General features: G+C 36.0%; 1 protein-coding gene across 1 annotated transcript; it reads left to right on the forward strand.

Annotated features, from left to right (window-relative positions):
* Positions 1 to 204: 204 nt before the first annotated feature.
* On the forward strand, positions 205 to 2,650 carry FANCF (FA complementation group F). Its single transcript, XM_080816783.1, has one exon. It carries the CDS (start codon positions 1,450 to 1,452, stop codon positions 2,524 to 2,526), a length of 1,077 nt encoding a protein of 358 aa, XP_080672909.1. The 5' UTR covers positions 205 to 1,449; the 3' UTR covers positions 2,527 to 2,650.
* The last annotated feature ends 8,894 nt before the right edge of the window (positions 2,651 to 11,544 follow it).

Raw genomic sequence — 11,544 nt, forward strand, 5'->3', positions numbered from 1 at the left:
TAAGCCTGTACATTTCCTAAAGGCAGGCTGCACACTGGGCTCAAAGTGTCTAGTAGCCAATAAAAAGAATTTTGGGGTATAGTATTCCTGGCATAAAATCTAGTAATACTTCAGGACCAAATGAGTGTGGGCTGATAAATATTAAACAGTAAAACTGAATTAACAGAATAAGCATCACTGCTTTATTTTTTTTTTTTTGAAGATCTGGGAATGCTCATTTTAATAAATGAAACATGACTCTTCCCCCTTTTAAATGTTTCTCTTTCCCTTTTGTTTAAACAAAACATCAATTCTGCCTACTAGAATAGAATTAGTTTTGGCTAGTGTCTTTAGGACTCTAAAGAAATTCACCTCAAATGAGCTGTGTCATTAGTATCAGTTAAGTTAAAAACTGTGGGTATTATGAGAGACTGTGGACTCTGAGGAACTAACTGAGGGTTTTGGAGGGGAGAGGGGAGAAGGGTGGGAGGTTGGGTATTGTGGAGGGCACGTACTGCATGGAGCACTGGGTGTGGTGCATAAACAATGAATTCTGGAACACTGAAAAGAAATTTAAAAAATAAAAATTAAAAAAAATCGAGGGTATTTAATAATGCAACTTCTAGTAGCTGGTAAATAAATATTTGTTGAATGCATAAATGAGTGAATAATCCAGATGACATTCCAGAAATAATCCTTCTTTCTCTCTCCTCCCTCTTCCCCCAATCATAGTCAAATATTTGTTTTTCGTATAGGCTCTTAACTGTCATTTTTATTCAATTAGTTGTCTGTGTGAAATAAAATTCAGCTGAGCTCTTTTTCCATGAAAAAAATGAAAACACAAAATAGTGCAATTTTTAAATGAAAACTTAAGTTCCTTTAACATTTTTAATGAAGTATTAATACTGAAGTTTTTGTTTGCTCCAATTAATCTGGGCTTCAGTTCTGATAATGAAAGAACAACATGAAGGCCCGGAATTTAAGAGTGCCTGGCATTAATTAATTGGAGGCCAGTGCATTTTCTATTAAACTGAGTTAACTAAAGCCTTCATTTAATACTTAACACCATGTCTGGCATTGCCCAATTATAATAAACTTCAGCACAGACTGTCTCAGGCAAAGCTCAGGAAATTTCCACAAGGGAGTATTTCCAAAGTCAAAGGAAGCATGGAGACTTTCGTGCCTAACAGCATCTTACACGTGGCTCTGGGAACTTTCTCTCGGACGCCCCACATTTATTCTCCGCCAGCCCTAAGGGCCTTCTTCATATTGGCGGGCGAAAGTAAAACCGATGGGCTTTTTCTCCGGTTTAAATTTCCCGGGGTCAAAATACCCGGATTAAAGCCGCTGTCAGATTGATAGGGAATTTATCCAATAGCATTGTAGAGAGGCGTATCCTTACACTGACGCTCCAATCGGCACGCAGAGAGTCGGCGTCTCCAAGGTGAACGCGGAAGTAAGCACGCCCCCATGGAATCGCTCGTGCAGCACGTTCAGCGCTTCTCCGAGCTTCTGGCCGTCTCCCGCACGACCCACGTCAGCACCTGGGACCCCGCAACCGTGCGCAGGGCCTTGCAGTGGGCTCGCTACCTGCGCCACGTCCATAAGCGCTTTGGCCGCCATGTTCGCATTCGCAGGGCTCTGGAACGGCGGCTGCAAAACCAGCGGAGACAGGAGGGCGCATCTGGGTCCGCTCCAGTCCCCGAGTTGACGAACTTCCAGGCCTTGGGGCGCGGTGACCTCCTGCTGTCTCTGCGCCTGCTGGAGAACCGGGCCCTCGGGGATGCCGCCTATCACTACCTGCTGCAGCAGCTCTTTCCGGGCCCAGGCGTCCCGGATACCGACGAGGAGGCGCTCCAAGGCAGCCTGGCCCGCCTCGCCCGCTGCCGATCCGCCGTCCAGTTGCTGCGTTTCAGCGGCCTCGGGGAGAACTCGGCGCTTGAGGACCCAGTGCTGAAGACCCAGGCGGAGCTGCTGCTGGGGCGTCTGCAGGAGGTGCCGAAGGCCGAAGCCGAGGGCCCCAGCAGGTTTCTCAGCACTCTGTGGGACCGCTTGCCTCAGAACAACTTTCTGAAGGTCATAGCGGTCGCGCTGTTGCTCCCCCCGTCGTCTCCCCGGCCCCAGGGAGAAGAGTTGGAGCTGGGCACCCCCAAAACGCCCGGAGAGGGGGCTCAGGAGCTGGTCCGTTGGCTTTCGGCGAAGTCAGATGTCATGGCCGCCTTTTGCCACAGCCTCCCGGTGGAGCTTCTAACTTCGGTGGCAGGCCGCCATCCCGCGCTCTCCCGGGCCTATCTGGGTCTGCTTACAGACTGGGGTCGGCGTCTGCACTACGACCTCCAGAAGGGCACTTGGGTTGGAGCTGAGCCCCAACACGTGTCCTGGGAGGAGCTGTACGGCCGGTTTCAGAGCCTCTGTCGGGCCCCTCCACCCCTGAAAGACGAAGTTCTAACTGCCCTGGAGGCCTGTAAGGCGCAGGATGGAGATTTCCAAGTCCCGGGTGTCAGCATCTGGACAGACCTGTTGCTAGCTCTTGGGAGTGGGTCATGATCACGCTTTTGGGGGGCGGGGAGAGTTTTAGGTCTCAGCCCAGGCCCCAGTTCACTATGGGCAGTGTTCTGTTATTATTTATATGTATGGTTTACAAAATTAAAATTCCAGTGCTTGCACCAGATCTGTACCTTCTTGTGTCCAAAATATTTTGGGTGCTAATTTATAATAGGCGGAATTATAACTTACAATTATAATTTGTGAAGGAACTGGTTTGTACTGTCATGGCTTTTGTGGATAGAGGAGTGATGTTGGAAATATTCTGCTTAAAGCCATGATACTAACAATAGTTTGCTAATTAGAAGGCCCCTTTTTAAGAATGCTGGAAAGATGTGTACTTTTCAAAGTGAAAAAACACCTTTTTTTTTCTATCAGTATGGCTTAGATTTCCCCCCACCCACCCGTGAGTGGTGAAGAGTTTTCTTTAATCAACAACCTGTGTTGTCAAAAAACATGTTGGTTTGAAAAGCTAACTGGCCTATTTGGAGTTTAAACCCTGGACTTTGGCCTTTTTAACCTAATATCCTAATCAATTAACCAGCCTCAATCTGTATTAAAATTCTGTTGTTCAACAAGTTTGTTTCTTATTTCTGCAAATCACTACTCTCAAATTCAGAGACCTTTTTTTTTTTTTAACCAAATAGTACTTTAAAGCACTGACTTAAGGATGAGAAAAAAATTGCTCAAAGTGTAGTAAATACAAATACATACCCTTGGATTTAGCATTGGTGGTAAAAGAATCAAACCAAATGTGAATTAGAAGACCCAGGTTTTACTGTTTCAGCCATTGACTAGATCAATAAATCACAATCTTGGTGCTACAGTTGCCTCATACAGAGTGCTTTAAATAGTTAAGTTTCCTCATTTTTTCCTTAGTGCCTGACCTATGGGGACAGTTAAGAATATTTGTCTCTTGTGTGCAGGAACCTAATTTTGTGAGTTTACCCAGATGCTCCACAACTGGCAGAGTGATTCCCAGTCACCAAATTTAAGAGTGTTTTATTAGGGGGATATAACTTTGCATTCATTAAGATATTTTTGTCCCTACCCAAGTAGGTTGGTAGCAAGATTTTTTGGAAAACACAGGAATGTTCAGAAAGTTAATTTCTAACTTCAGAAATGGAGTTAGAATGAGTTGTATAATCTTTTAGAATTTTTAACTCTATAGTAGAACTTGGAGTAAGCTACTGTTCTACTAGCATGTACACTTTTTTTTTTTTTCCATAGATAATCCTGAGTTAACAGTAGCAAGTTCTTTTTTCCTGTGGTCTGATTCCTTTTTCTACCTCTAATCCATGTAGACCATCTTTTAGATTGCCTGCCATTAATGCAGGAAGAAAGGCAATTCCTTCTGTCAGTTACATGAATTGTTTTCAGGAAACAACCTACTGAAGTTCTATAGGGGCAAGTCCTAATATTGACCCATAACCCTAAATCCCATAACTCTAAACTTTAGCTTTGGAGATTGGCAGTTTGTAAACTTATTTTCATATTTCTGTAGCTATATTGTGCACTCTTACTTAAAATGATAAAAATTGATACAGACTTAAGAAAATTTTAAAATCCATTTTTATACTTAACCATATTTTATTTTAGGCTCTATGTTCATTATATAGATAATCTTGTTTAATCTTCATACCACAACTGTATTCTTATAAATCAGCATAGGCTAAAAGAGATCAAGTAAAATACCCAAGGGCACACAGAAAATAAGCAACATGAGAGCAGAAGCTCTATCTGGTTTTTTGGTTTGGTTTGGTTTGGTTTGGTTTGGTTTTCCCCCAGAGCCTAGCACCTGTGCCTGGCATGTGGTAGGTACTCCAAATGTTTGAATAAATGAAACCAGGATTAGAACCTTAATCTGTATTCTTCATCTTATTTTAAACAGAATAAATATAAAACATGCTATTGATCATAGCAATCTTACTTCTCTAGAAATCTATAAAAAATTGAGGGAAAAATGGGAAATTGAGTAAATAACTTTAAGCTTCTCATGAGTTAGCAAATAAAATGACTTCATGTCTTTTGTATTGCTGTTGCTATTATTTGAGGACACACACCTCAATGCTCTCTTTAACACTTCTTTTGGGCTAGTTGTATATTTATTGAATATATTAGAACATTTCAAATCTTAATGTTGTGTATGTTCTGGCTACTTACAATGTTCTGATTCTAATGGAAAATACCTAAGATTTGGCTTTGGGTGAACAAATAAGGCACATGTAGGGTGTCATATAGTTTACAAAGTTTTATAATTAAATCACCTAGCAGAACCTCTGTAAGGGCAATGTGCTATGAGCTTCCAATTCATTAATTGAGAATCAGGAATTAGTCTCAGGGTAGCAATTTGCCCAACATTGTATAGCTCTTATGTGGTAAAGTCAATCTAGATCTGGATCTTTTCTAAATTAAATTGCTCCACAAATCTAGGTGATTTTAGGTGATTAGTGATTTGAAAACCAGTATTTAGTTAAAAGGTCTGTAGCATCATTGTAAATTCCAAACTAACACAGGGTCTGGCACATGGGAGACATATAATATATATACATAAAATTTAAAATCCCTTTTTGTTCCATTTTTTCAATATTCTTTAAGTTTGGCTTATTACCACCTGCTATAACTTTTACAAGTTATTTCACTCTCTAAATGAGAGTTTATTCATCTGTTAAATGGAAAAATGCCACCTTTTCTACTACTTAGCATAATTAAAAGATAAAATGATAATGCATATGAAAATGATGTCAGAAGTTATAAACAGGCATATTCACTTCTCTTTAGGTTGATAAACATAATGTGTGTTTATAAATTATGATCCACATTCAATTCATTAGTATTTTTGACAAGCAACTATACATAAAAATAGAATAACTAAGAATGAAACTTGCTAGATTTGACCATTAAAATAAGTTTAAAAATAAAATGAGGTTAAGATGAGCTTGAGAGTTTAATGTAGTAAATACATTTTTGTTGTATAAGTAACATAATAACAATATTAAAGGACTACCCTGTCACCTTGGCACTATTTTAATGTCTATGTATTCCTTTCTATCTTTTGGTCATATGTCCACTATTTCTATAGCTATAACATGTACATACCATTTCTAGATTTTATAAAGTTATCAAACATTTTCATGTTTAGTCTTTCAAAATTAAATAAGGAAAATCTTTATTGAGTCCTGAATAAATATTAGTTAAATGCTTTTCCTAAATTTAATGAGATGAAAATGTTGAGGTCTATGTCCACCTTTATTATCTTAACTTTTCTAATGGTAATTTGACATTGTATATTTCTGGGATATTCAACTTAGTCAAGTGTATTAACTTTTTAATATTCTGTTCAATTCCATGTATATTTTGTTTAGATTTTTTATTCTTAGTTCACAAGTAAAGTTGGCCGGTAATTTTTTATTCTTACTTTTATTTGAAATTAAGATTATGGTGTCCATACTGTTAGAATTATGGAATATTTCTATTTTTCTTGTTGTATGGAAGGGTTTTACAAAATTGGAATGACTAATTGAGAGTTTTGTAGAATTATTCTCTAATAAAATCTGAGCTTGATTTTTTAAAATTACTTAATAAAATTTAAATTTATAAGTGGTTATAAGTGCTATTCACACTTCTATTTCTTCTTAAGTCAGTTTCAGTAAGTTACATTTATCTAAAAATTTATTTCATCTGACTTTTCAAATTTATTGAAACAAAGTGATTTTTTTTAATCACTGGTATTTTCTTAGCTTTTTCATTGTTAGTGTATCTGTAGTTCTGGGGGTTTTTTGGTTGTTGTTGTTCTTTTTGTTAATTTAACCTGTCTTTGCTTTTTTTTTTTTTTTTTTGATTAGTCTCTTCAGATGTTGAATGTTACATAATGTTACCAGAAAACTAACACTTTATCATACATTTTTTTCCTTTTCGAAAGTTTATGCTCTTATTTTATCTATTTTCTTTGTTTTCCTTCTGTTCTTTCCTTACTTCTTAAACAAGAACATTTAGCTTATTTGTAACTTTTCTTTTTGTGTTATTATGTAACATTTAAAATTGCCTTCTGGATTCTGCAAGTGTCATCTTTTGGCATATATCTTTTTTGATATATAATAATACCTCAGCCCCACATTTTAGCTAAAAATGGCCACCCAATTAGAGAGTAAATTTCCAGTTTCTCTTGCAGTTAGGTATGGCCCTCACACTAGGTTTTGAGCAGCTGTGGGTAAGCAGAATTGATAAGCACAGTTTAGGGTTCACCCTCTATGAATATGAAATTATTTGCCCTTATGCCCTGTTTCTCTCTTTCAATGAACTGGAAGGTCAGTATGGTTCTAGGGAGCTACTTTGAATTGTATGGCTGAGGGTGACGGGAACAACCACTGTGGGCTCAAAGATGAAGCCGCATGTTTGCATCTCCTCACATCTATGCCTTTGGAGGTACACGTTTGGCTGGGGGTTGGAGGGATAGGGTGAGAGAGGTGGCTTGGAAATTTCCTTTATTTCCTAAAATTCCAAGAAAGCTTTGAAAGTACGTTTTGTTGAGAATCTAAATGTTTGTAGCTGTTGAGCCCTACTGAATATACAATTATGGCTTTGCCAGAAGTAGAAATCTTCAATTTTCGTTTAACCCATAGCAACTTAACTTCTGCCCTCAATACTTGATGTCAAGTTCAAAGGATAATTTTCTGGTATCAAGTTATTTGTTCTTTCCACAACATTAAACATACTGGCATATTAAGTAGTTGGTAACTATGAATGCATGATAATGGAGTAAACAATAAAATAGGAATAGGAATGGAGTAAACATTTCATTAGAGTGTTATCCTTTGGGTCTTATCTTTAAGAAACATAAATAATTTTCCCAGTGGCTATAAGGAGGACAAATTCAAGCAAAAAGACCTCAATATGTGGTAGCGCTTTCAAACTGTTACCCAACAATCTGAAAAATCTTCTGAAGCTACTTCCTTGCATTTGATATGGGTCAACCTTCATCGATGTCAAGATTTAGTTGCTGTGGTTAAATTGCTCAATTTCACTTGGTTTTTATAACTCTTTTATACACTTTTGGAGCTCTGAAACAGTGCACTGATGCTCTAAAGTAGTAGCAAGTTATAAATAGAATGACCCATTTTCCCTAGATAATGGTAGATATAGGATATTTATATTAACATAAATTAGTTAACATAAATGGTGTAGGAAGGAATCATTGATTTCTCTTAGGAATTAATTGGAAGTGATCAATCACTATCTTAGAAGTGTGGCAGTAACATCATTTATCAGGTGCTAATTGTCATAGTGGGCTAAGAATGCCCTTTCAGCTTAGAAATCTGGTGGCCCTAAGGGAGAGCAGCTTGAATAATTACAATAATTAATGTGTATACAACTGGTTCTTGAAGCTCCATTACTCTTAATATTGGGGTAAAGATTTGAGTTCAAAAGAGCTTACAGTGTTTTAAAGTCTCATTGTGGTTTTATCTTTTTATCTCATCAATGATCAGGACTTCAATCTCCGAAAAATGTTATATAAGGTAATTCAGAAGTGTAAGCATAGGGATATAAAAAATGAACAATCAGGTGTAGTTTACATTTATACAAGTACTACAAATAGGATTATCAAGTTCTGAACAAGGTCTATTATAATCTCAATGTTAGGGACATATCTGAAATTTGTACTGAAATTTGGGTTTTAAACATCAATATTTAAAATAGATTTATCCTGGAGGCATATTTATTTGTTTATCACTACAAAGCATCCTCACTATATCCTTCAGTTTCATATTTGCATTGCAAATTTTTACTCATGTATTTGTTCAAATAGCATTTGATCACCTACTTACAAGTCAGTCTGTGATTTAATGCACTAAAACTGATTACAAACCAATTTATTTAGCTTACATATTTTTATGTTATGAACCAAATTTTTTATTTCTTAAAAGAAAGTACATCTGGAAAGCAATATGTAAGGTATGGATATATGTGTAAATCAATATTGGATATTTTACCTTCCATAATTGTTCAAAGCTCTATGGGATAGCTGTTGAAATATTCATTATTATACCAAGCATCTGACATATTATCAATACTTATTTTGTAAGATATTCTGTTTGAGACTATGCATGCATTTATGAGCATTGACAATATGCCAAAATGGAATGAGAAAACAGAACGCTGTTGGCCTTCACTGAATATAGATGCGCCATGGACAAGAATTGGTAAAAGGTGTTTGCTAATCTTAGATACATTGGGTACCTTAAAAATGTTGAATGAATTTGAATCCGCAATGGATGTTAAGATAAAATATCAAATAATCTATTACTAGTATATTGACTGTCAAAAAGAACAAGGGAAACAATGAAGACTATAAATTATTTTATAGTTTCCTTTAGAGATAAAGCAATCACATAGTTTTGCAATAAATATTCTGGGCCAAGAAGGCAGTATGTTTCCTATCTTATATTTAAAAAAAATATGTTCTCAACCTTTGATGATTTTCAAAAATAATCAGTAGTTTGCATAGATATGGATAGCCAAGAGTGGGGATGAGGTTGGAGGTGCACATTGTCTGGCCTGTTTTTCTAATAATTGCAAAAACATGTGTTCCTGACATTGCTGGTTTGAAATTGTTGTTGGGAACATAAAATAAATTACAAGTGACTAACAAGAGCAATTTACAAAAGATACACGATCTAGTTCACTAGTCAGCAGGCATATGTTGCATATGGAATTACTATAGTAACCGAAACTAATCGAGAGCTGGCGCCATTTTCTAATTATAGCTGGAAGCCCTGGACCTTGTGCGCTGCACCAGTAAATTGGCCCCAGTAGATTCAAAATGATTTCACTGTTTGTCATTATAGACGTTAGCTAAGGCAGGATATTTGAAGAACATGGCCTCTGTAATTTGTTAAAGGTATTATACCCATTTTTATAGTCTAGTTCTATGAATGGAATATTACACTTCATATTACAATTAAAAAGACATTTATAATTCCATTTAAGAGTTTTAAAAATTAAAGAAAACAATGATTTTTTTATGGTGAGGGAACTAAAGCACAACTAAAGACACAAAAAGGGGGAAATAAAAACCTCATTAAATGGCTTTTGTTTTATGACTGATTTTTATCATAAAACACTATCTCTGGACAACTTTGGATAAATTCTTTCATTGCTCTAAGCTTCCAACTTTTCATTTATACAATTTGGATAAGAATAATTACATCTTCTTTCAGCAAAGCAACCAAGTGCATGAATATTAAAGAACTTCTTTTAGGAATTCTTTTAGGGTGGATCTATTGGCGATACATTCTCTTCACTCTTCTTCATCTGAGAATGTCTTGATTTCCCCTTAATTCCCGAAAGATAATTTGGATCAGCTATAGAATTTGACATGGCTTTTCTTTCAGCATTTGAAAATGTGCCCTTCCCTTTTGGCATTTGTGGTTTATGATGATAAATCTGTCATTTAAATAGTTTTGCCTCTATAAATAAAATGTCATTTTTCCCTTTCTGCTTTAAGATTTTTTTCTTTGACTATAGTTGATGGAAGTATCTTTGTGGATTTCTTTGGCTTTATCCCAATTTGCTCAGCTTTTCTAAAAAATTTTTTTAGTGTAGTGGACACACAATATTACATCAATTTCAGGTGTACAGCATAGTAATTCAACTCTATATATTATACTATGCTTGCCACAAGTGTAGCTACAATCTGTCACTATACAATGCTATTGCAATATCATTAACTATATTCCCTATACTTTGCCTTTTATTCTTATGACTTGTACATTCCATAACTGGAAGCCTCTATCTCCCAATCTCCCTTTCACCCATTTTGCCCATCCCCCAACCCCCTTCCTCTGGCAACCGTCAGTGTGTTCTCTGTATTTATAAATCTGATTCTGCTTTTTGTTTGTTCATTTACTTGTTTTGTTTTTTTAGATTCCGCATATGAGTGAAATCACATGATATTTGTCTGTCTTGGTCTGACTTATTTCACTTAGCCTAATACATTTGAGTTCCAACCATGTTTGAATCTATAGACTTATGTCTTTTGCCAAATTTGGAAAAATTTCAGCCATTATTCCTAAAAATGTTTTTCAGCCCCTTTCTTTCTCCTCCTTTTCCATGAATCCAATGACATAATGTTAAAGATTTCATTGTACTTTAACAAGTCACTGAGTTCTGCTCATAATTTTTTCCCCAGCAGTCTGTTTTCTCTCTTTTCTTCTTGAGGGGTAATATCTGTAATTCTATCTTTGAGTTCACTAGTTCTTTCCTCTGTTCCCTCAACACTGTTATTGGGTCCTTCCATTGAATTTCTAATTTGGGTTGTCTTTTTTAGTTCTGAGATTTTCACATGGCTCTTCTTTATATCTTTTATATCTTTACTGAGACCCCTCCTTTTTCCCTATTTGTTTTAAGTGTTTGTAATTGCTTATTGAATCATTTATATACTTGTTGCTTCAAAATCCTTGTCAGATAATTCCAACATTTGTGTCATTTTGGTGGTAGAATCTGCTGATTGTATTATCTCATTTTCAAGAATATATTTTGATGAGACAAGTTTATTTTTTCTATCTAAGGGAAAGAAAAATGTAGCTCCTTGGAAGTTAGGTGCCCTGGTAGAAGATATTATTTGCAATGTTAAGATCAGGGTCTTTCAGCATAGGGTCCATTAACTTTTTCTGTTGAATTCTATTTTTGTAATGTTATTTTTTTGTATGTTATATTGTATGTCAAGTATAATTCAATAAAAAATCACTTAATCAAAATATTTACTTGCTTACTTATACCTACCTATTTGTACATAGTAGATACTGCCTAGTATTTATCTGCTTGCTTATTTACTGTCTACTTACCTGACTCCCTATCTATACATCTGTACAGATATGGATATGTATACAGGTATCAACATGGGTATAGACATAGATCAATCCTTAAAAAAAGTATCTGGCAGTTTAGCTGAATTTAATGATTGTTATTGCTAAATAGTAGGATAGCAAAGATTTTTACTTTTTTATTTGTGCTTTTGTTGAA

This window comes from Martes martes (genome assembly GCF_963455335.1).
Source record: "Martes martes genome assembly, chromosome: 10".
Taxonomy (NCBI): domain Eukaryota; kingdom Metazoa; phylum Chordata; class Mammalia; order Carnivora; family Mustelidae; genus Martes; species Martes martes.

Excerpts from the sequence above, each read along its gene's own strand:
- FANCF (XM_080816783.1), top strand. The coding sequence starts at position 1,450 with ATGGAATCGCTCGTGCAGCACGTTCAGCGCTTCTCCGAGCTTCTGGCC.